The following is a 26,101-nucleotide window of genomic DNA, read 5'->3' as shown; positions in this document are numbered from 1 at the left end:
AACACACACTTTAACAAACAAGCTAGCAGGACAGATGTGTTCAGACGTGAACCTTTATGCACCCCCCTCCCCACCCCGCACTGCCCCTCCCCAATTTAAAACCTCTGGATTAAACCACTGGATGGATTACAGTACTTTTATGCTGCCTTTATGTGCTTTCTGGAGCTTTAATGTTTTGTTCACCTTTCACTTGCATTGTATTGACCTACAGAGCAGAAATATTCTTTTAAAACCTTTGTTTGTGTTCTGCAGAAGAAAGAAAGTCATACACATATGGGATGGCATGAGGGAGAGTAATGATGAGAGAACTATTCCTTTAAGTGCTTAACTTTATGCTTTACTTCACCATAGAGTCATAGAAGTAGTGTAAAGCATCCGCATATCATTGTTTGCAAAAAAAATGTGTGTGTATATATATATATATATATATATATATATATATATATATATATATATATATATATATATATATATATATATATATATATATATATATATATATATACATACTAACTGATCAGCCACAACATTAAAACCAACTGCCTTTTATTGTGTAGGTCCCCCTCATGCTGCCAAAACTGTGCCAACCTGCATTTCAGAATAGCATTCTGAGATGCTATTCTTATATGAATTGTACAGAGTGTTATCTGAGTTGATGTAGACTTTGTCAGTTTTAACCAGTCTGGCCATTCTCTGTTGACCTCTCTCATCAACAAGGCATTTCTGTCCACTGAAATGCTACTCACGCTTTATTTTTTTGGCACCATTCATAGTCAATTCTAGAGACTTTTGTGTGTGAAAATCCCAGGAGATCAGCAGTTACAGAAATACTGAAACCAGCTAAACAGGCACAAACAATCATGCTACACTCCAAATTACTGATCACATTTTTTAACCATTCTGATGGTTGATGTGAACATTAACTGAAGTTCCTGATCCATATCTTGGCTGATTAGATAATTGCATGGATGATGTTTGCTGCCAGACGCGTTGGTTTGAGTATTTCTGTAACTGCTGGTCTCCTGGAATTTTCACGCACAACAGTCACTAGAATTTACCAGAATTCTCTAGAATGGTGCCAAAAACTAAAAACAGCCAGTGAGTGGCAGTTCTGTGGATAGGAATGCCTTTTTGAAGAGAGAGGTCAACAGAGAATGGCCATACTGGGTTGAACTGACAAAGTGACTCTGCACAATTGTGATGTGACGAATAACATCTCAAATTGCTATTCTGAGATGCGGGTTGGCGCTGTTTTGCTGGCACGAGGGGGACATGCACAATATTTAGTTTTAATGTTGTGGCTGATTGGTGTTTTTATCTTTTTTTTACGAAATAATGTACCTTGGTTACAGTGTATTTATCATTACACGAAAACCTTTGCAGACTAGCTGTACGACGGACCTGTATGAACATCCTTAAATGGAAAGAAATTGTAGACTTATATAAAATATTAATTTGAAAATGTCACAAAATATATAGGTTTATGGCATTAGAATATCTATATACAGTATCATGACGTATCACAATGCTTTGAAATATTGATTATTTTTCCCCCTAGTTAACAGTAGTGTTTATCTCATGTTTCAACATTCATGCTTATTTCATTACAGATCCCTCTGTGCTCTTGGGAAAGTGTGGTTTCCATGGTGACCTCAGAATGACCCATGGCTGATAGCTCCTTATTTCAGTGGCTCGAGTGCTTAGCTCAGTGCCAGGCAATCCGAGACTCAAGAGAAAGTAAGGAAGGACTGTATATGATCATTTTGTAGCAGCCTTTTGCGACCCTGTGATTATTGTTACCTGCATTTGATTACTAATATAATTATTGTATTGTAACACTTTGTTAATATTCGGTTTCATATGTAAAACTTAACAGATATGGTACTGATTTCCTGACAGGAAATATATATATATATATATATATATATGTGTATATATTTTATTTTTTTTTTATTTACCCCCTGAACCTAATCAAAGCATTTGTGATTTTTGTTGAAAAATATAATTTACTTTAGGAATTTTTCCTCTTCTTTATGATTTGGAGAATTGCTGACCATTTGTAAAGAGGCAAATATTTTAGTTTATTACTGTTAATTTTCTAGTCTAAACATTAATGTGTTAGCCTTCGAGCGAGATGAAGCAATTAATGGTCAGATATTTCAGCACATTTGTATTTCCTGATTTCTTCATAGACTCATTCCCAGAGACTAGCCCATTATACTAATCTGCACATTAAACATCAAAGGCTTTTCCTCAAAGAATGTACCCCAGAATGTCAAATGTTCATTACTGACACTCGTTCTTACAAAAGCACTGTGTCCTATCTTCTTTATCTTTGCTTTTAAGGAAAGAACAGCAATATTCAGGTCTCCATTCAGTCTAGAGAATTTGGGGTGCTGAAAAGTCAATTTCCATTTATGTACCAATTTTCATAGAATTAAATAACAGATACAGACAAGATGGCTTTCATAAAGGGGATGGTACCCATAGTGATCTCCTACCAAGTATGAAATGCAAATTTTTGTATGTGTTTGCCATTACAGCTGTACACATTTCTCGATGCCAAATTTAAATTTCAGTCATTTTTACATAACTTTATACAAGGCAAATCAATGCAGCTCCTCGTCTTTGCAATGCCATATCTGTTTTAAGAACATTGGAATACAGTTTTTTATCAAGTGTGTCTTGAAGTGGTTCGATTGTTTGGTAGTTTGGGCCAGTATAGTTGTCATATAAACTTGTTTTCTTTGTTTTCTTTTTTTTTTAACATTATCTTCAAAATGATCAGAATGATTTGTATGAGCATAGAACAATTTGAATGATGCTATCCTTGAACCAAACAAATGCTGCTCTGTGGTTTGCCTTTCTGTGAATCACCCTGAATTATTTACCCTAACGCTGTGCTTCCACTAGGTCATGTGACAGTGTCATCAGATCTGCGGTGTAACTGTGATCAACCATTAATAATGTACCATTATTTTCCTTTTTGTGTTGTGCATCCCAGTATTGATTCAATGTAAAGTAGCCCATATGATCAGTTTGTTTGTGCTATATTGTCCAGCAGTTAGGTCTATTAGTTGTTGTTTTTTGTTCAGGTCACAAATCTTTGTCACAGTGTTACGTGTGCCATTGCATACAAATGTAATAACTTGTTGATTCCGCTGTTACTCATTCACCATATTTCTGATGTCTTTAATTTTTTTACCGATATGGATATGGGAGCTTGCTAATTTTAGGGCATTATCTATGAAACCAAGATCATGTTTTTTAAGGCACTTAATGTTTTTTTTTTTTCAATAAGAAATTGACCTGTGCTCAATTGTTACTGATTATATAGCTAGCCTTAGGCATCATCAAGGACATATGTGTGCATAAACCTTGACCACATAATTAAGTGTGCTGTGAAGTGTTAATAGCCATAATGAAATGTGGTGGTGCCATACATATCTGTTTGAAGGTTGTTGTTTTTTTATTATTTCGATTTTTATGTAATGATGGCACAAAGAACCAAGTCGGTAAGACATAGTTACTCTGCTGTACTCATTGTAAAAATGAAAAGATACATGGAATGCAAACTGAGATGTTAAGCAGTATGTAAGTCTTAGTCACCATTCACTTTCATTACATTTATTTCCCCACATAAAGTAAAAGTGTATGTTGATTGAGGATATCATTCCTGAAAAGGGTGTCTAGAGGTTTTCCAGGAGGTTCCACTGATGTGGCATCTGAAGAACCCTAAATGCTGCCTCAAATATCTTTTCGTTTTTACAGTGGTTCACAGCGTGCACCTTTGCAGCCCGGGATTCGCAGGCTGCACTGCACAACTGCGTGAGTTTTTCTTTCATCCCATGTTTTATCCTCTCAGGGAACTTGCTCTCATTTGATTTTCTGGTTAAAGCACAACTAAAACTGAAACAAATAAAAGGTTTGCTTCTAAGTTTCAATAATAGGCTGTGTAGCACTGCCTTTTTTAACTTTAATAAATTAAACCTTTACCGTCTGTTTTCCTATCATGAGGGTGATATGAAAAATTCAAGGACTGTTTTGACTGAATGACTGGTGCAGTAGCAAAGTTCCTTTTCTTGCTGATTTGTCGGATTGTGAAAAAAGATCATCCTATTTCATCTTTAGTCTTTGTATGAGAGAGATTAAATAGAAATCACTGGCAGATGACTTAAGAGAGTGTTGCGTGAGCCTCATGATTTTGAGCAGCTCATGACTATAAGTGGAATGTACTCTTTATACTTTTATAAACGGGGAGCAACTGTATGCCCTTAAGAAAATGTACCTTTTTTTTTTTTTTTCAAAATCTGTTAAAAGGATTTAGGACTTGCCATTTTTCTGTACCCTTAGTTTATTCTGGAAAAAAAAAAAGATTTAAATAAATAGTTGCTTTTTTGTCTACTCATCCAAAAAGTGTGTTTTTTTTTTTTGTTTTTTTTTCCCCTATCTCTTCATTTACTTAAGACTATTTCAAGTTCCAAACTTTTATTATCAAGATTTTTGTTAGCTATTGAAATAAACAATAAAATTCGACAGAAGAGGGCAGCACATTCCCTTTCCTGTTTTCTTATCAGTAAAACCGTATGGGTGTTTTTCTGACTACTGCATTTTTAAGGTTAAATTATGTACATTTGTGGTGAATTATTTACAGTAAGACCACCCATGAAGCTGGATGACTTTATTTGGTCAACTTTGGCCAGTTATTACCCAGACAAAATGAGAAAATCACTATTATACATTAGTGACTATGCCAAAAAGGTAAACAAGACCGAAAAACTCCTGTATGTTATCTGCACAACACCGTAAGATGTCCTCTATCTCTGCCTACTGTACCTCTATAACACAAAATGATCCAACAAGAAAACCCTACCCCTCTTTATAACAATACATTTAAAAAGAAGACAGTTTCTCCAGAATGAAATACTAAAATCTATTTCAACCCCTCCAAGTTTACACACATATACAGCACTTCAGCAGCAAACCCAACTGTCTTGATGGACATGTCTGCATGAAAAATGCTCATTTAGATTGTGGAACTTTTCACCTTTTGTTGGTGGACAGAATGTCATCTATTTATCCAAGCCATTCCTTAATAGCTCTTGCTTTGTGCTTGGAAACAGCTTTTTACCTCAAGGAGCTACCTCTAGTTGGCTCCATGTTGCCCTTGATAGCAACAAGCTTTCCACAAATAAAAAAACCAGCATGATGTTTTTACCACCATGTTTTCAATGTTTAGGTTGTCATATATAAAGCTTAGGAATGGGGTTGATCTTAGCCATGCTTATGTGACTCAACCCACTCTTCAAAGCTCAAAGCTAGGAAATACTGAATTGACGTCTGCCTTTTTACCACATTTCAGGACTTTGTATGCCAGCATTGCAGCTGACCCTCTTGGTTACTGACCTGCTTACTCAATTTCAAAGGAGCAAAATGGACTGATTTCAGTTGTGTTTAAAGAAAATACAGTTTTTCTTCTCGCAATGCTGCTTTCAACTGGGGAAGAGTTTTAATGCTTATTCCCCCTTTTTTACCACAAAACAAAATCACCCATTTTGTTGACCATGACTGTGCTGCTTTTTGACAGCAAGGTATTTTTTTTTTAATGAATTCTCAAAATCTTTTAAGTCATTAAAACAGAGGATGAATAATCATTGAAATAGTTTACAGATATTTAATTGTAATATTTATTATAGTAATAATATATAATTCTGAGGACAAATATACTTTTCATTTTAACATTATAGTTCAATGATTTTACAGGAGTGAGGTAAAATCCTTTTTACATTTGTTTTAATTGCTACCGAGCAAAATTTGAAATAATATGAATAAAAGAAAATCTGTTATGTATAAAAAAAATTATTGTAATTTCTTTATTTTGTATTATTATTAAGAGCATTGTAGCAAAACTGCCTTTGTTCTCTGGAACGCATCATATAATTTTTACACGACGAGACATAATGCACAACAGAAAATGTATGTACTTTCAATTTACAATGCTGGAACAGTTCTATCATCTTATTCACGTACTGCCTTTTTTTTTTTTTCTTTCTTCGCTCTCATATTAAATTTACATCCAACTGTGGATTTAAACGCCTCATCGTCATGCTCCATCTCAGCACGTATTCCACGATTTCGTTCCATTCATTCTCTCCAGACTAGAGTGTCCAGCCAATCAGAGGTCAAGATTAAGAAGCTTCACCAGGGATTCACAAGAATCTGATGGATGTGCCCTGCCGTCGCCATGGCAACCGGGATGACGTCACGAGAGGGACACGCCTATCGGCGTGTTTGTTCGAATCCTCAGGACTGTTGGAGCCATTGTAATGCACTGTATTCAAACATAGCGCCTCGCAATAAAAGGAGATAAACAAGCATTTGCTTTAGTTTTAGATATTTTTAATCTCAGTTATATTCAACACAATTTTACTTTACAGAACAAACATACTGTGTGTTTTTTTGAAGTGTCATTTTTAATTACCGTGTATGTAAATATATTCAGGATTGAGTCGACGCGCAACACGCCGCATTCCCGGGCATCGGATTTACTGAAGACATACACACAGCCGTTTGTTTCGCGTTTTTATTTCACGAAGTCGTAGATTTTAGAGACCCGCTTCGATTTAGATGGCCAGCTTCCCATATTTTGTCAACGAAAATGAAATAGGTAAGTTTTTGCGCTCCTCCTGCTGCTCTCGGCGGGGGGAGGTAATGCCTATTCCTTTTTTGTTGTTATCTTTTAACATATTTTGTATAGATTTTCCTTTTGTTGTATCTAACATATAGTAAATATTTATGAGGCTTTATTACGTGTGTCACAACTTCTGTGTTTATGTCGTCAGTGTCTAAATCAGACATATCTGGACAATCTTAATCTTTCCGGATAGATGCAGATAACCCCCAAACAAACGCGCGTGGCTGGCTTTACATGTGACGGTTAATGTAAAGGTTAAAAATGGACTGTTATTTTAAAGTTTAAGAATGACGCTCGTGCGTTATTGCGCTTCACGCACGCACACACCCAGAGCGTTTCCACCCCCTCCCCCACAGTCAGTCAGTTTCTCCAGACCCCTATGTGAATGAGTCACCACCAGCTCATACATAGATCAATGATTTACCATATAAATCTTGTATTTACAAAGTCATGCTTTATTGGGTTCATTGTATGGACACAACTCAAGAAAATGGCATTTTAGAATCAGGAGAAATAAAACTTAAGAGGGTCCATACAAGGGAGCTCTTGTACACTCATTTGATGACTAGGACATATTTAGGATTCATACCAGAGCTCAACTATGTATACACACACACACACACACACACACACTGGCATTCAAAAGTTTGGAATAATGTACATATTTTGCTGTTTTGGAAGGAAATTGGTACTTTAATTCACCAAAGTGCCATTCAACTGATCACAAAGTATAGTCATGACATTACTGATGTAAAACAGAAAAAAAATAAATTTTTGATCATGCTAATTTGGTACTAGAATATCACTTGCCATTATATCAAACACAGTTGAAAGAATGTCTTTTGTTTTTGTTTTTTTTAGTTGCCACAATATACAATAGACTGGCCTGTCTTAAGGTCAATATTAGGGCAAAAATGGCAAAAAAATAAAATAAACTGCTTTATCTAGAAACTCATCAGTCAATTATTGTTTTGAGGAATGAAGGCTACACAGTGCTTGAAATCTCCAAATAAACTGAAGGTTTCATACAATGGTGTGTACACAACAGTCTTCAAAGACAAAGGATAACAGACTCTAACAAGGACAGAAAGAGATGTGGAAGGCCAGATGTACAATTAAACAAGAGGATAAGTACATCAGAGTCTCTAGTTTGAGAAACAGATGCCTCACATGTCTTCAGCTGACAGCTTCATTGAATTCTACCCGCTCAACACCAGTTTCATGTACAACAGTAAAGAGAAGACTCAGGGGTGCAGGCTTTATGGGAAGAATTGCAAAGAAAAAGCCACCTTTGAAAATCAAAAAGCAAAGGTTCGAGTGGGCAAAGAAACACAGACATTGGACAACAGATAATTGGAAAAGACTGTGAAACCCATTTAGCTTTTGTGGGATCAGCTATACTGTAGACTGTGTGTGAGAATTGCCCGACAAGACAGCAACATCTATGGCAAGTGCTACAGGAAGTGTGGGGTGAAATGTCACCTGAGTATCTGGACAAACTGACAGCTAGAATGCCAAGAATCTGCAAAGCCGTCATTGCTGCATGTGGAGAATTTCTTTGATGAGAACACTTTGAAGCAGTTTAACCCGTTGATACGCATTTCCCCACATGCGGTAGTGACATCACTCTGCTTACATTTAATATATAATTCACCGTCTAAAAATTTAAGGAATGTTAACAAATGATACTTTCAAAGGTCTAACATTGATATCCGATCTCTTTTTAATGATAGCAATGCTCCAGAAACAGCTATTTATTTATTTATGCCAGGAGTACAAATGAAAACATGCAATATCAAAACGGGACTTCATTCCTTTGTTATGAAAACGCGATCGCAGTTGAATCCAGTTCACCACACTTGGGTCGCTTGTCCATGACAAGCGTTCATTGAAAAACATCCAATCGCACCTTTTGCCCATAAAAGTGATAAATCTGAGAAATATTGATATATTCTCAATTGTTTACATTGCGATCTCGCCTGAAAAAATTACCCTTTGTCATCGTTCTTCAACAAACTATGCAATCTGAGCAGCATTCATGTTGTAAAACTGTATAATATCTTATATATTAGAGTCTTGTAAACAAAATGAGCCTGTCTCCAAAGTTTATTTTTCAAAATGGGGCATCGTTTTATTCATAATAGCAGAGCAGTGTAGTCAGATTTTGTGTCGTCTTGAAAGGCGGAGCCTTAATTTTACTCTCTACACCGGCAGCGATTTTAAGAGAAAAAAGCTTGCAGGAACCTAATGTTTTGTTAGATCATCTTCAAATTTGAAACGTAACTTCTTTAGACTTGTGGCTTTGAGAACATTTAAATTCTTAAAACTTGGGAAATAAAGCCCAAAGTGTCTTCTTTCCAAAGATACTACAACTGTGTTCATACTCCAAAGTGTTCAGAAAATACAACCATTTAAGTTCAGGTGTGTCATTTTCATGGTTTGTGCTCAAAAAGGGGGTGCGTATCAACAGGTTAAGAAGTTTTGGGGGGAAAAAAATGTTGTCATAGTAATTTTTCACATTATTAATTTCCTGACTATACATTGTGATCGGTTCACTTTGGTGAATAAAATTACCAATTTCTTTCCATAAGAGCAAAATCTGTACATTATTCCAAACCTTTGGCCGCCAGTGTGTGCACATATATATCATTTTATTTTTGAAGATTATTTATATATCTGCTTCAATAAATGTATTTCCATTTTTTAGTATTTGCCAAAAAGTATTTTGTCGTCTTTTGCAATAGGTAAAGCTAAGTTCATCGGGGAACTCATACCTCCTGTTGCTCCCTTTGACCAGAAGTCTGGACGGGAGACTTGGACTGTAGCTTTTGCACCTGATGGTTCCTACTTCGCTTGGTCTCAAGGGCATCGAATTGTTAGACTTGTACCATGGAAAAAATGCTTAGCCAGCTTGTGAGTATACAAACATCAATCTCTTTGTTGTGAATTGTTACAATGCAGCTTGTGTGTTTATAGACTGACAAAAGGCAGTGTTTGCATGTGCTGGTCGTCTAGTTTAGCCCACTGGGTATTCATATGGTGGTTATGCCACAGTGTGGTGCCCAGTGTTTGGGCCAATTTAGCATTCTATCAGTGCCACTGCATAGGTCACCAGTCATCATCTCACCTTACGCTGTAGATGGAGAGATGGCCATCGAGTGCATGGGGCTGCCAAAACAGCCATTGTCTCGCTCTGAATGTGATGTCCTTAAAATTAGCTTTGACTGCATGCCCTCAGCAGAACTACCTTTTTAGAAAAAAAGGTTCTATTTGGGCAGTGGGCTTTTTTTATGCTCCCATTTCTACTTGCCAATGTTAAAAATACAGCAGATCTCCTATTTTTATGCCAGAGTTGGATGCAAAATGAGCAATCCAAATTCATCCTCCACAATCGGCATATCAAATGGGATTGTGTGTAAATGAAGTAAATAATTTTATGTCTTTTTCACAGAATTTTATTTAACATGATTTTGCTAGTAGCCATCATAATTTCTAAAAAGTAGACAGCTTCATAACGTGAGCAGAGTCAAACTTTAACTCGAAATTATTTGACGATCAGAAGTCAAATAAACTATTCTACATGCTACATCCATAAAAGAGAAATATGGTGTTATAAACCATTGCCAGTCACAAGTAATTTGTAATTTTACACAAAGTACACCATGTGGAGATTATACAGAATTAAATTATTTCCTTATGTTGTTTTGGATCATAATATTAAAATAAATAATTATGTAACAGAGAAAAAAAGATCTCCCTTTACAAAAAACCCTTTGCTCAAAGAAAAGATAGCTTAATGATGGTTTAACCAGACAAAAAAGATCTCCCTTTACAAAAAACCCTTTGCTCAAAGAAAAGATAGCTTAATGATGGTTTAACCAGATCTGTTTTTGTTATTAACTTACACGAAAATGAGCACCTCTGTTTCAAATTTCAATCTTTCTTTAAACAGAGCCTTTGTTACCCTTTTCAATTAATTTGACATAAAAATATACTGGAGCTTGCCTTACTGCTAAAACAGAAAGAAGCCGTTGTGCCATTAAACGCTTCTGCATAAACGTGGCAGGCATGAGCTGTTGCATTTTTACTGCGCTGCCGTTGTAGTCAAACAATAACCTCTTGTGAAGTTTCCAGAACCTCACACTTGATTGGTTTTATCAACAAGAGATTTGTATGAGCTACTTTTTTTTCTGGTTCTTCAAAACTCCTTGTGACTTCAACACATGCAGTAGAATGGGGCAAGTGATGTAAATGGGTCAAAGCTGATGTAACACTATTGTAATCCCAAAGGCATGGAAATAAGTTACAGAGTGTTCAAATATGTCTAAGAGTTGTGTAGCAGAGACATTCTAGATAACCTTTTAAGAAGTAAAAAGGATTTTCAAATAAATAAAAATAAAAAAAATCCTTCATCTTCTTGATCTGCTGTTTATATTTCATTGCCAAGTTAAAGATAATCATGTGTAATCACACCAACATGTGTAATCATGCTCCTTATATCAAATAGTCAAACTCTTTTATCTTGTCCCAGTTCTGTGAGCAAGGAAGACCGAACGAGCAGTGCAGGGCCTCGACGACTCTCTCGGCAGAACATTGAGGGCAGTTTGGTGCCGGCCGAGCCCAGAGAGCACACCATCGATTGTGGTGACATCGTGTGGGGCCTGGCTTTTGGCTCTTCTGTTCCTGAGAAGCAAAGTCGCTGTGTGAACATTGAATGGCACCGCTTCAAGTTCGGTCAGGACCAGCTACTGCTGGCCACTGGCCTCAACAATGGCCGCATCAAAATCTGGGACGTCTATACAGGTGAGAATCATCTCGGGTGTGCTGTCTGAACCAAGCATTGAAGATTAAAGCCTTGTTTATACTCTATGCAACCGCTTGTTCGCAAGATTGCGCCAGACAAAAATGGTGTCATGGCAGCGTCGGCGCAAGTGCACATTGGCGACACAAGCCCTCTTTTCGTGCGGCGCCACATTCAAAGTGAATGCATTTCATTGTAAATGCATTACAATGTCAATTTTATTAGCATAAAATATAAGAATTCTGTTCTGAGAAAAAATTACTAGACTGAAATTTGAAACTTTTATTATTAAAAAAACACAGGTTAGTGAATATGTATTCAATTGGGCTTACTCTTAAATCTTTTTTAAAAAACATTCTTGCAAAAATTGCCCCGTTCAGTTTAGTGGGACAATTTACATAAGAGTATTTACACACATGTTTTGCTAATGTTTCATGAATAAGTTGTCTCACTCACTGCACTGCATGTGTAGTTTGCATTTCTATAAGAGTATATATATGGGTGCAAGCATTTTAATGCATATTTTATAAGCAGATTGACGTTTTATAGTAGCTGTGCCTTACCTTGAATGTTTCATTAGCCTGGTTTCCATCCACTTTTCATGCTATTTTGTTATCGACAAAGTGAAAATGTGAAATTTGCCATCTTCTGCCAGTTTCCATTCAAATGGCCTTTTATCGATAAAAATGGTGGGCATGATGTCATGCATAAAAAAACCACTTTGTCGGATTAGTTTTGGTTTATTGCAAAAGAAATCTGCCCTAAGCCGTTTCCATACAGAAATGTGTGTTTATCACTAATTGTGCACCTTTCGCATCCCAGATGTCCCTAAATATTTTTTTCCTCCGAAGTTTTGGTAAAATGGGGAGAGCATTGAGACAATTCATTGAAATTACAAAACATCTTACTGCCATTTTAATTTCATAAATAAATGCAATCAGAAGAGCTGTTGCCCTTATGATAGGACCTTAATATTGGTCCTGATGTTGCACCTATCATAGGTTGCCACCGTTTCAAACCCGAAAGTGAATCGTCATGGCCCATTTGAAGCTGGCAACCTGCAACAAGTAGTGGGGAAAATTTCAGTCTTCGTATATGGACCATGTGTATATGCTGTGTGCACAGCAAAAAATATATGCGGTGTAATATCAGGGTTTACATATAATACATTCTTAATATTCAATAGGCTATTTTGAACAATCATCCAATCTAAAACATTGCCATCACAACTGCATATTTGTCCTGCAACCTTTTAATGACCAACTGAACTTGATTTGTCATCTAAAATAAATTTAAGCGTCATAATGCAACTGACATTTTCTGAAGCTCAGCAAATGTGATCCGAGGTAAAGAGGGTTACATTTAAGTTTTGAAATGTTCAAAATCTAGTTTTCTACCACTCCGCATTTGACAAATAGTTCTATAGTTTATAGTCTTGAAAATAGAGTAGAACATTCTGAGAATGTCATTCAGCTGACTTTTTTCATCTACGGAGAACTGGATAATGCTAATTTAAGTTTGTGTAAAGAAAAGGCATATATATATATATATAAAGAATTGTTTTGGGGGGGGTAATTATTTTATTTGATGCTTTATTAATTTACTAGGCTAATTTAAATCAGGGAGTTTTGCAGACATTCTTTCAAAAGTAATTAAAACCATAATTTTATAGAATTGGTTTACATCTTAGTGTTCCAAAAAAGCACACTGAAGCTTTTCTCCTAGTATTTTGTTTTTATTTTAGAAATATGTTTTTTGTACTATGGGCTAATTTCATGAACGCCATCTATTATTTTGAATGGTGTGGAAAAGCAGCTTTAATAAATAAACAGATGTTTACCATGATAAAATTAATCGCAAACAGTGGCTATTAATTTGTTCTCCGTGCACTTGTCGATGTGCATGATATGAGATATTTGTGTTGGCACTCCTGGAAGTGTCATGTTTGCAGCATCAGATCTATATGCCCTTAAGATCGATCCATAATCATGTACAATAAATTGGCTCTCAAGAATGTATTCCTTGTCATCATGATTTAACAGGCTAATGATTGGGGTAAATTCTGTCATGTGACACATGTTTGCGTTAATTTTTCTCAACCAGTTTTTCAAGACTTTTGAAGTATCGACATAGTTCATTCGCTAGAGTCAAATGTAAAAATATGTTGACACTTGTGAAAAGTTTTGCGATAATTTACTTTTCCATCAACTATATTTTGATACACTAATAGTTTTTTCGCAAAAAATCCTTGGATGGAAACAGTTATTCACTAGCATTGCCCTTTTGTTTTAAATTTTGTGTAGTTTGTGACAATGTTTTATATCGTGGCACATCTACATGTTTAATTTTATAGAAGTATAATATCCAGAATATACAGTAAGCATTTTGTTGTATATTGCACTGTATCTATATGCTTGAGGCCAATAAATATTCTATAAACTTTTTGAAGGTATGAAATAAGTATTTGTCCGGTGCCATTTATTGGATGTTGAATAAAAAACCAGACTGAAGTTTGATGCTTTAAAATTTTTGTCAAGGTTATTACAAAGGTACATAAATACTAAACCCTTAAAAGCACACAATTTGACAAACGGATCAATGAAAATATTGATCTGCCATCCAAATCAAGCAAATGCATGTTGTACGCCATTGTTATTTTTTCTGGCAAACACAAAACCACTTCTCCCTGTTCTTCCGATTCCTTCAGAATAAATGTTCTCTTGACTGCCCCTTGTTATTTCATAGAATATTATAACGGTGAGCGTGTCAAGTATAAATGCCTCAAGAATTTGGGGAGGTGTGTGCGCAGTCGGCGTAGCGTCATGCTGCAGTGGCAAGCGAAATTATAAACGATGCTTATGCTAGTTTGGTAAGGGTGATGGATCCTAGCCTGCCTTTAGCTACTGGATGATTAGTGTTCAACTATTCTGGAAGGATTTTATAATTGAAGTCATGTGCCCAGTTACTGTGGCAGCTTTTGCATAATCCCAATGGGCAAGGTCAATATTTATTTCAGACAGCTGAGTAAATGTGCAATAAGTCACCGTGATTCCATCCATGCTGCTGTCCTGCAACACTTCTGCATGCCTGCTTCCTGTTTTTCAGTTTCCCAGCAGAAGTGTGTGTGCGCGTGCGCACAGTATATGTGGTTATATAAGGTGGTGACATGATAGTTAGCCCTGTTTCTTTGGTCATTTTAACCTGTTTTTTTATTATTATTATTTCTTCATAGTGCTCCTCTCATGTGCATCTGTTATTCACCTACTGACCACTGGAATTTCAAACAAACTTTCTTTGACATATTTATTCAAACTTGAGTTGTCAAATCTTAGTGGTGTGCTATCCCTTCTGTACAAACTTTTGAACAGCTTTTTCATTGGTTCCTAGAGAATGGCTTCTGTGGTCCTGCTTTTTAGCCTCAGATGAGTTTTTACAGTTTTTTTTAATGTTCATAACACAAGTCTGCGTTTGGAGAACTCTGCTGATTGCTATATTGGACTTTTCAAAAAAAGGGACGTAGTTGTTGACTGCAGAAGATCGCTGGCAGCACTACAGAGTTATAATTACTTTTATGCCAGCTGCAAAATATATGAATAGGTGGGTAGGTCCTGTACAGATACTACCATTGGTTGCTCTGAGTGACTAGGTATATTTGTTTTACCTCCCTTCTAACTAAAACCACAGACTTGCTTTTTTTTCAGGATGTGATACTCCCTTCCAGTTGCCTTTTATTTTTCTCCTCTGGAAATCTGATAGTAGTGCATTGTACTTGAGACTTGACAGGGCTTGTGCCATATTCCTGTTATTTTTATGCTTTGTGATTGCCTGTATTTCCACTTGACAGGCTGCAAATAGACCCTATTACTAACCTATAATGAAATATCCAGAAAGACATGTTAGGAGTTTAATTCATTGTACATGCAACACATTGTTGGGATTTAAAGCGGATTAGCCTGGCACATGGCTATCATTGTGTATCTACATGCCTCCAGGCTATTCAGTTGCAATCATATAGTGGAACAGTGCTATTTTGTCTGCCTTTATTTAATTTAGAAGTGACTTTTTGACATGAATGTTTCAAAAGCCACAAACATTCTATTTCCCCACCTTTTTTTGGCATTTATTCCATAAGAGACCAAAAAAAAAAAAGGTTTCTAAAACACGAAATATGTGATTTGGTATGTGTAAATGCTTCTGTACTGGCTTAGTTGTTTTAGCAACTATGTCACTCCCAATGTGTAATAGAGAGCTGTTATTGATGGAGATACAACATTTACGCAGTCTGAATCGATTGACATGGACTTTGTGCTGTAAACTTTGTTTGACCTGGAGTGATTTGGCTGTCGGCTATTTTTCTACCTTTATCCTCAATTTTGTTTTCTTGTCCACAGGAAAGCTTTTATTGAACCTGATGGACCACACAGACATTGTGCGGGACTTGACATTTGCCCCAGATGGCAGTTTAGTGCTGGTTTCTGCCTCAAGAGACAAGACACTACGTGTGTGGGACCTTAAAGATGACGGTGAGGACCAAATTTAGCAGTATTTGACACTGCATTACTTTACTAGCTGCCACACCTGAATCAATCATTCTTAGACACATTTTCAAAAAAAATGTACATGTTAAGAGATTAACCCCAAGCAGAAGACTCAAGCTCTCTCCAATAGAAGTTCTCATTTGTTGAGCAAGTATTTACACCTCAGATTTGCAACTGCAAATACGCACAGCAATCTTGCTTTGTTTTCTTCAGCCCATTATTTTCATTAAAACTCCATAGAGTTTAATTTCCCTTTTTAGCCATACACACAAACTGAATCAAGCTTGAATTTGAGCACCCACTCAAATTCCAGCACTCAGAAAAAGTGTTGGAAAAAAGGTTGGATGCCAAGACCAGTGAAATGTTTGCTTATATTCCTTCCTTTTCTTGTAAGTTCCCCAACTACCCTGCTGCTTTAAGGGGATCACATTAATCTATTTGCTGGGCACTTTAAGATCAAATGGATCCTACTGTATCTGCAAACTCTTTATTTATTTTTTTTGCATTAAGGAATGTTGGCCAGAGCCTAAATTTCTAAATTTCCCTCTGTCTCAAAATGGGCACCATTGGGACTGCTGTGCCTGAAAGGAAAGGAATTATGCCATTACCTTAAGTATATTTATGTTATTGCTCCCTGGGTATCAACACTGTTTTGTAGGGAACTTGTGATAAACATTGAAATCTACAAGTCTGGAAAGGAATTTTCTTTGTTACATTTAAAAGAGAAACCTCCCTCTACTGAAGTCATTCAGAATTCAAAAAGTATTTTAAAAACAAAAATACCTGTATCAAAACTAGACAATCTTAACAGTTTCCTCTAATTTTTTTGTGATAAGTGATGCTATTTAGGATAAAGCTCACCTTTTCTATATTTCTAGCTGTACATTTTAAATAAAATCTACCATCAACTCTAAATGAAACATGATGTGGATCACTATTTCAAATGCCTCAATTGTTTTTTCTCTAAATAGGTAACATGGTGAAAGTACTACGTGGCCATCAAAACTGGGTCTACTGCAGTGCTTTCTCTCCTGATTCATCTGTCCTTTGTTCAGTTGGTGCAGGCAAATCGGTATGTTTTACGTTTTTTTTCTTCTCTTTTACTGGGTTTTTTTTTTCTTCTGTCTGCTCATGCCTGTTTATTTGTGCTATGACCAATGAGTTGTAAATTATTCATTATAATATTTAAGTCATTATTAAGCTCGGTGTCATGATCTGCTCCTACAAACCCTGCCTGTAGTTTTAGTTCAAGTTCCTGTTTTTGTTCAAATAGATGTGTGACTGATTATGCACATTTAGATTATATAAAATCAAATGTCTCATGTCTTTGCAATGCAACTTTTTTCCACCCAAAAACCTATAAAAGCCATTTACAACATCTTGATAGACTATGCAAGTGAAAGCCTACACAGTCTATTTCTAAAAATAAAGAATTTCTATTGAATGGTGCAATGTACCCTATAGAGTAATAATGTTCTCTCGTATATGTATAGTGCGAGATCTCTAGCCGATATAAAAAAAAACAATACAGCAATCTGACAACATTAAGTTTTCATGCTGATTGTGTATGTTTGTAAGCCCTTAATGCATCACACCAAGGAAAGCATTCCAGAATTCCTCTCAAAGTTGTCAATAAGGCATTCCCAAATATAACACCCAAGTGCCTCTGGCTCTTAGATTACTCTGCCCATGAGCAGGCTACAGTGGTTGAACTGTACGGTTGTGTGTGTCCATAAGTGTCTTGCTTTCCCTGTCCCAGGTGGTGGCAGAGCTCTGTGTTTGAGTGATTTTGAGGAAAGCGCCGTGCTGACATATAGAGCAGCCGGTGCAGACCACGCGGGGCATGGCTGCCATCGCGGCCCCCATTGGACGCTCATGTGCCCGTGCCTACGCCTCAGGGGCTTCCATGCTCCTGCCCATAAGGGCTTCCTGTACGTAGGTTCTGCTCCTTGTCTTTCTACCTCTGCTGTTGCAGTTCTGCCTTCCTCTACCTAATCTCTCAGAAGAGTTGACATACCTGGCAGTGAAGCCCCTCCTCCTTCCCACCCCTACCCTATTTCCCTTCCTTTTCTCCTCTCCATCTATATATTCAGAAGCATTCTCATCCCATTTCCCCTCTAACGTCATCTAGTTTAAACAGGACCCCTAGGCATCGTCTGCTCTGTTTACACAAGCCAACCAGTAGGAACAAAACCCCAGTCATTAGTGCCATAGTTTACCGAACTCATGGCACCCATGAGTTTTTGAGCCACAATGCTTGGCCGCTGGTATGTTTTTCTGTTAAAAAACCCTAGTCAGACTCTTTTATAACAGAGTTAGTTGTTATGGGGGCGACTGGGAACATTATTGGTATGTGTGAGCAATGAAAGGGCTCCTTGTGCCTCAACAGAATCCAAGCAGCCTGATAATATAGTCTAATTTGGAATTACTCGCAGAAAAAACTTTAACAATGTTCAAATCAAGCAAACATATTATGCAAAATGTATGATTCCCTGTTGCATCATGCATGAAGCCAGGGTGGCATCAGAAGCAGCACTGTGAATACTTTCCATTTTGATTACATTGTAATGTAAAATATATATATATATATATATATATATATATATTTTTTTTTTAATTTTGAATAACACTATTTATGTTCCTAAAGTTTATGATGTTGCTTCTAATGCCTTAGCATTTAGAGAAGCAATAACAAACAGAATCATACCATTAACACCATGTATGGCAAAAAAAAAAAATTGTCTTCCCTTTACAAAATATCTCTCTTTGCTTAACTTGAATGCCAGCAGAGATTTTGCATACCAAAGCCTTTTTATCTCACGTTAACATTATTTGCACCATTGTAGTTTCTCTACCAACACCAGGATTTTTAAATGACAAATGGCTTTTTCAAAGGGAAATGTACACTTTTGCTCAAGTGCAATGTCTATAGCTGAAACCAATGAAGAGTAACATGGATGTTTGCTTAATATAGGTTTAAGTAAATGCCACAGTAGCCTGTTTGAGTGCATTTTTGCTGCAAGATGAAGCATTGTGCTGGAGCAAAACTAGCACTAGAAAATCAAATGGCTGATTTTCATTTAGAAGAGATTGCAGTCACATGTTTGTTTATTCTGTGTTTGCCAAAGGCGTCAACCTTTTGGCCATCAAATGTTCTTTTCTCTTGCAGTATCTGTGTCTCTTCGTAGGCCTCCGCCGCCGCGGTGCAAGCCTATTGTAAACTCAAGTGAACTAAACTGAAAGGGGATACCAGTGGAGTAACATTATGTTACCTTAAGTTACTACTTGTTTGTATATTCTTTTCCACATTATCTAGTAATTCTTGAAAAATATTATTTTAATAAATGTACATTTGTAATTTTTAGCTAATATTGTTTAAAAAATGTAGTTGTTTATTATATTTGAAATAAAGTTAGTGATTTGTAACTGCTATCTGCTCTGCAGATAATGATGTGCATTTGATTTGGCATTTTGAACTAAGCCTTGCCGTTTCAATGGCATGTGCTACTGTCTGGCCATTTTTGTCTGGGTCTGGTTGTAGTGCTTAAAATATTTTCAAAAAAATGACACTGAGCATATTTTGATTTTGCTGTTGAGTTAAAATACTTTGATTTGTGAAACTCTGACATGTTTATTTTATGGACTGAACAGTACAGTGGGCTATAACATCTGTTTCTTGCATTGTAGATCTTCCTGTGGGACATGGATAAGTACACTCTGATCCGTAAGCTAGAGGGCCATCATAATGATGTGGTGTCCTGTGAGTTTTCTCCTGATGGGGCCCTGCTGGCTACAGCTTCCTATGACACCCGTGTCATAGTATGGGACCCTCATTCAGCTACTATTCTGCTTGAGCTGGGGTAAAATACTTTTTTCCTTTTCCTCTTGTTCTCTGTCTTTCAAGCTTTTTCTCAACTCTATGCTTGAATGTTCTCAAGCTCATGTTGTTGATCTCTTATCTCTCCTCCAGGCATCTCTTCCCTCCTCCCTCTCCCATTTTTGCTGGAGGAGCAAATGATCGATGGGTTCGCTCCGTTGCCTTCTGTCACGATGGTCGGCACATTGCCAGCATCACTGATGACAGGTAAGACAATAACAGCCAACCTCAAGAAGGTCTTGCTCCCTGTCTTAAGATTATTCACACATAGTTGCGTATTTGCTCTTGAGGCAACAACATTGATAGTTTGTGTTGCAGGAAGCAGTTTGCATGAAGTATTAGAGGAAGGTGATTGGGGCTCGGGAGGGAGTGTTATTTGTTGCAGGGCCTCTTTCTGGGAAAGATCACATGCCTCTCATATGACGCACATTAATCAGTATGAGGCGCCCAGTTTCTGAAAAGGAAGCCGTTTGTGCTCCACAAAATGGTGGACCTGGAAAAAGTTACATTCCTGACTGAGCCTATGACTTGTTTTGCTTTTTATGTAACAATTTAATTATAAAACAATTATTTGAGCTAGTTTGCTGCTGGCGTCACACTTGCAGAGTGTTTAACAGAGATTTCGTACTTAAGTCTGAGGAATGTCACACTTTCCCACACGAAATGGGGAAATGCATAACTAGAGAGGGGTGATGCATTCACTGCAACTACCTCTCTCTGATCTCTGTCGTGTGGAGCTCGCCGAAATTTTCAGACATGTAGCTTGCATGATTTGTGCCAAAACAGGGGCTAATTTACAATGTTGCATTTTCTTTATAAGGTTATATTTTAAAATGGACCAAAACTGGAAGATTTACATTATGAATATAATTTTTTTTTATCTGTCATTAGTTGCTTTTGTATTATTTCTGCATTTAAAAGTACTTGTTCTCAGTCACTGAGCTCTCTCTCCGTGTCTTTTCTGCTGCTATACAAAAGAGGGGAGCGATCGTGAAGATGGAGTAACTTTACCATGTAATTGCACGATTGTTTTTCTAGTCGAGGCTTGTCGAAGAATATATGTCCATATGCAGCTTTCATTAAGTAAAGAAATATTGTACATCCAATGAAAACTGAGTGTTTTGGCTTTTAGTGTAGGAAAAAAGCTTGTTGACAGAATCTAAATGCAATGAAAAAAATTCATTACAGAGAACACAAGACCCCCCCCCTCAATGACAGTAAATTTTTTTCAAACAAGCCAGATGTGTTTTTTCAGTCTTTAAAGCCATTAACTCAGCAAGGATTCCCGACATTCAAGTGACTAACACCTCCCGCTGACAGACGCTAATGTGTGCACTGTCGCCCTTTGCCTGGCTGGTGATTTTGTTAAAGAAGCTAACACCTGAAAATCATTGGAAAAATCAGCTAGTGAGACTGAATTAAGTTTTAAGCCAATTTAGTTTAATTTCATATTGTCCTTTTTAGCATGATTCCATGGTTTGCTTTGTATGATTAAAAAACATCTGTAAGGGTCTGGAAATCACTGGTAAATAGAACAATCATTGTGTTCGTTCATCAGGTTGTTGCGATTCTGGAGCATTGACGAAAAGAGTCCTCAAGCCATCGCTCCTCTAACTAATGGACTTTGTAGTGCCTTTTCTACTGATGGAAGTGTCTTAGCTGCCGGGTAAGAATCTGTTTCTCCTTTTTATTCTTCCAGTATTTATCACCCTTATTTTTCTGTTCTAACTGGACAGTGTTCATGAATTAAGGTGATTTTAAATGTAAACCAAACTAGCAAATATTTTAGCTGTTCTTCTGTTTTGAGGCAGTGCTAAAAATAACTTTCGTCACACTTGTTTGTTCAATAGTAGCAGGAATAATGCAGTATGAGCAATGCAGACACCAGACTGGTTCTTCAGTCTAGTTTTATTTCAAATTAATTTAGGTTGTCACAATTATACTGGTTGACCCGCATGCTGGTAAGGGTGTAAACACTAATCCTAACTGCATGACAGCACTCTGACAGGGCACACAGCAGAGCTGTAGAAATTCAAGCTGACATTGAGTTATTATATTGTGACTCATTGGTTTACTAAAAGACTACAATAGGGTTCACTGCCAAGGTAAATACACTGGCCCAGTAAATTGATTATCTCTAGTTCATTTCTCTCTTTTAAATGGTTTTTCTCACAGGTCTCGTGATGGCAGCGTGCATTTCTGGGCTTGTCCATGCAGTATTGCAAGCCTCCAGCATCTGTGCCGCATGGCCTTGCGGAGAGTCATACCCACCCAGCAGGTTTACACGCTGCCCATACCTTTCTCCATGCAGGACTATTTGGCCTACAAGATGCTTTAGCTTAGAACACATACAACAGCACTCTGTGAAACCAACAAACATTTTTTTTTTCTGTATAAAAAGGAAAAAGAGGGCTGGGGGAAGACAAAATATTATAAAAGTTTTATATTGTAAAATTTAAAAAAAAGCTTAATTGTTAATGCAGCTCTCATGAAATATTCAATGTGAGGTCTGCATTTGTCCTTTATTTATTTTAACTTTTTCTAAGTTTACTTTTTTCAGCTGCGAATCTCATGACTTTTTATTTGTTGAGCCTTTTGCTGTGTTTTTAGCCCATATCAGGTAGTGGCCTTCAGATAGCCTTTTGCATTTTTATTATTTTTTTTTTTCTTCTGACAACTTGTACAGCACCTTAGTGTGGGTAAATGTTGGATAACGCTGGGTTACAGTGGTGCTTTCTCTTGCTCAGTTTAGGGTAGTTCTCTTCCTCCACTGAGTTTAAGAGTCACAATGGGGATAGTTCTCAGTGTTTCCTAAAACCTTTTCAGTGTTTTCTTTTACTTTGCTGGCTGTGAGAGGGATTGAAGGGAAGTGACGGGTGTGGGTGGGTGGTTCCTGTGATGTGAGGGAGTTTGGTAGTTCAGGGACAAGGGCAGTGCCTCCCCTTTACGTGCCTCTTTAGAAAATAAACTCCCAGCACATCCTACAAACGCTAATGCTGCCTCAGTAATGGACTTCATCTCCACAAACCTGAAAATTACAGTAACTTGTCTTCTGCAAAAAAATTGATTTTTACTTCTACAGAGATTTGTAAATGCACAGTTTTTATTCTGTGTATATATCATTGCATATTGCTTCAATTGAAAGTCTGCTCTCTGTACATAATCTCTTGTGTGATGATGATAATCTGTAGGGGAATAACACAAAGGTTTAGCTTTAAGGAGAGACTGGTGCGTCAGAGGGGGAAAATATGCCAGCCAGTTTTAGGACCAATGATGAGATTGCCTACACTGCTTCCACATCCCCCATTTCCTGTTTAAAAACAGTTACCGCCTACTTCCATTTGTTGTATTTGCTTTCAAGTATATGGCACCAAGTAACTGTGGAGGGCAAGCCCCCACGCATTGCCTTGTCCTGCCCATTACCTCTTAACTCAAACTCATGTTCAAACCACAGTCTGTTCTTGGCATTCTACAAAATAACCAAACCATTTTAACAGTCAATGTTTGGTTTTATGGAGATGGTTGATGTCATATCTACCTCTTATTTTGAGGCAATTGGTAATATTGGGGCCAGAGATCATGGGATGTCCTGTTTGTTTGATTGTTTATGCATGTGGACCTGTCTGGCAAAACTCTGATAGTGACATGGGAAGTTCAGACTGTTTAAAATTACTGGTTATATTTAGGAATGTGGGATTTAGAATGTGGCATATTCATCTGGTCATGCAGTCAAAAATAATTTTGGCAATAAAATGCGTTTACCACAAAGCTTATGCCAAAGATCTCCTTGGGTTCTTATCAATGTGAGTGGCACTCTGTCAATTCCTCCCCCTCCTTCATTTATGGCTAAAACTTGAAAGTCCTGTATGTTTATGTATTTATGTTGTTCTGCTTGGGTATGAAGAATGCTGATGTAACAGATTGGGTTTTGTTTCAAGGCCGCTAACTTTTTAGTAGATGTAGAAGGGATACTTAAATGCACTTAAGCGTTGCAGGCAAAATGTTACTATTGCAGTTCTTTAGGGTATGGTGGTAGTAGTTATTAATTATTTTTTTATATTATAGAGAAAGTGCTTGGAAATTAATTAAATTGTCCAACTGATTCAGATAGAATGTCTAAACTATGCTGTGCTCATCAAGAGCAACTGAACAGTTCACAAAACAAGTTGTTTCACAAGAATGTGGTTTTTGCTTGTATGTTTTAAGATTGTGTTTGAAATAAAGGAGTATTTCTGAAACATTTCCGTGTCTAAGTCATTCCTTCAATACAGTGGAACGTTGAGATATACAACTGAAGTCAGAAGTTTACATACACTTAGGTTGACGTCATTAAAACAAATTTTTTAACCACTCCACAGATTTCATATTAGCAAATTATAAGTCGTTTAACATCTACTTTGTGCATGACATGAGTCATTTTTCCAACAATTGTTTACAGACAGATTGTTTAACTTTTAAATTACTATATCACAATTCCAGTGGGTCAGAAATGTACATATACCAAGTTAACTGTGCCTTTAAGCAGCATGGAAAATTCCAGAAAATGTTGTCAAGCCTTTAGACAATTAGCCAATTAGCTTCTGATAGGCTAATCTGAGTCAATTGGAGATGTACCAGTGGGTGTATTTTTAGGCCTACCTTCAAACTCGGTCCCTCTTTGCTTGACATCGTGGGAAAAAAAAAACGACCTCAGAAAAAACTTGTGTTCCTCCACAAGTCTGCTTCATCCTTGGGAGCAATTTCCAAACAATTGAAGGTACCATGTTCATCTGTACAGACAATAGTATGCAAGTATAAACACCTTGAGGCCGCGCAGCCATCATACCACTCAGGAATGCGATGCATTCGGTCTCCTAGAGATGAATGTAGTTTGGTGCGAAAAGTGCCAGAACAACAGCAAAGGACTGTGTGAAGATGCTGGAGGAAACAGGTAGACAAGTATCTATATCTGCAGTAAAACGAGTCCTTTATCGACATAACCTGAAAGGCTGCTCATCAAGGAAGAAGCCACTGCTCCAAATCCACCATAAAAAAGCCAGACGACAGTTTGCAAGTGCACATGGGGACAAAGATCTTACTTTTTGGAGAAATGTCCTCTGGTCTGAAATTGTTTACTGTTTGGCTATAATGACCATTGTTATGTTGTGAGGCTTGCAAGCAGAAGAACACCATTCTAACCGTGAAGCATGGGGGTGGAAGATCATGTTGTTGGGGTGTTTTGCTGCAGGAGGGACTGGTGCACTTCGTAATATAGATGGCATCATGAGGAACAAAAACTATGGATATATTGAAGCAACATCTCAAGACATCTGCCAGGAAGTTGAAGCTTGTCGCAAATGGGTCTTCCAAATGGACAGTTACCCCAAGCATGCCTCCAATGTTGTGGCAATATGGCTTAAGGACAACAAAGTCAAGGTATTGGAGTGGTCATCATAAAGCCCTGACTTCAATCTGATGAAACATTTGTGGGCAGAACTGGAAAAGCATGTGCGAGCAAGGAGGCCTAAAAACCAGACTCCGTTACACCAGTTCTGTCTGGAGGAATGGGACAAAATTCCAGCAACTTATTGTGAAGAGCTTATGGAAGTCTACCCTAAATGTTTGACTCAAGTTAATCTATTTAAAGGCAATGATACCAAATACTAACAAAGTGTATGTAAACTTCTGACCCACTGGGAATGTGATGAAAGAAAAAAAGCTGAAATAAATAATTTCCTCTACTAATATTCACATATCACATTCTTAAAATAAAATAACAGACCTAAGACAGGGAATGTTTTCTATGATTATATGTCAGGAATTGTGAAAAACTGAGTTTCAATGTTATTGGCTAAGGTGTATGTAAACTTCTGATTTCAACTGTAAATCTGACATTTGAAAGAGTCGTTGACAAGAACGGTTGTCCAAGATGATAAAAATGAGGTCTTTTTGTCCTTGATGGTTTTATCAATTTATGAAAAACTTACAGTAATTAAAAAAATTTTAGTAAAAAGTACTAATAGTAAAGTATAATTATAAGCAAAATATGCGGGTATTGAGGGTCTAAAGGGGTTGTCTCCTATGTGTTTGCCCAGTTCAGTGTTAACAATCAAATGACTGGTCGTAAGCACACAGTGTTTGGCTAAGGTATTATTGGCCCAATCAATCATACATCTTTGACTAAATCAGCAAGGACTTGGTAGCTCCCTTTG

At 37.0% G+C, this 26,101-nt stretch overlaps 2 protein-coding genes across 3 annotated transcripts in view; both read left to right on the top strand.

Moving 5' to 3' along the window:
- The window catches only part of LOC127632104 (CUE domain-containing protein 1-like), a 43,384-nt gene extending 38,955 nt beyond the window's left edge, over positions 1-4,429 (top strand). For both annotated transcript variants that reach the window (XM_052110605.1, XM_052110606.1), the window contains exon 11: positions 1,611-4,429. In XM_052110605.1, coding sequence (XP_051966565.1) covers position 1,611 — 1 coding nt within the window. In that variant the 3' untranslated portion in view covers positions 1,612-4,429. The remainder of the gene's footprint in view (positions 1-1,610) is intronic.
- Positions 4,430-6,309: 1,880 nt separating this feature from the next.
- Positions 6,310-24,144, top strand: LOC127632100 (WD repeat and SOCS box-containing protein 1-like). Its single transcript, XM_052110587.1, has 9 exons — positions 6,310-6,667; positions 9,439-9,607; positions 11,226-11,497; positions 15,887-16,018; positions 17,005-17,105; positions 19,721-19,893; positions 20,004-20,117; positions 21,469-21,576; positions 22,086-24,144. Exons 1-9 carry the CDS (start codon positions 6,628-6,630, stop codon positions 22,246-22,248), a joined length of 1,272 nt encoding a protein of 423 aa, XP_051966547.1. The 5' UTR covers positions 6,310-6,627; the 3' UTR covers positions 22,249-24,144.
- Positions 24,145-26,101: the final 1,957 nt, after the last annotated feature.

This window comes from Xyrauchen texanus, chromosome 38 (genome assembly GCF_025860055.1).
Source record: "Xyrauchen texanus isolate HMW12.3.18 chromosome 38, RBS_HiC_50CHRs, whole genome shotgun sequence".
Lineage (NCBI taxonomy): Eukaryota > Metazoa > Chordata > Actinopteri > Cypriniformes > Catostomidae > Xyrauchen > Xyrauchen texanus.
Note: the sequence above shows the minus strand (reverse complement) of the source record. Positions and strands in the feature narration are given on the sequence as shown.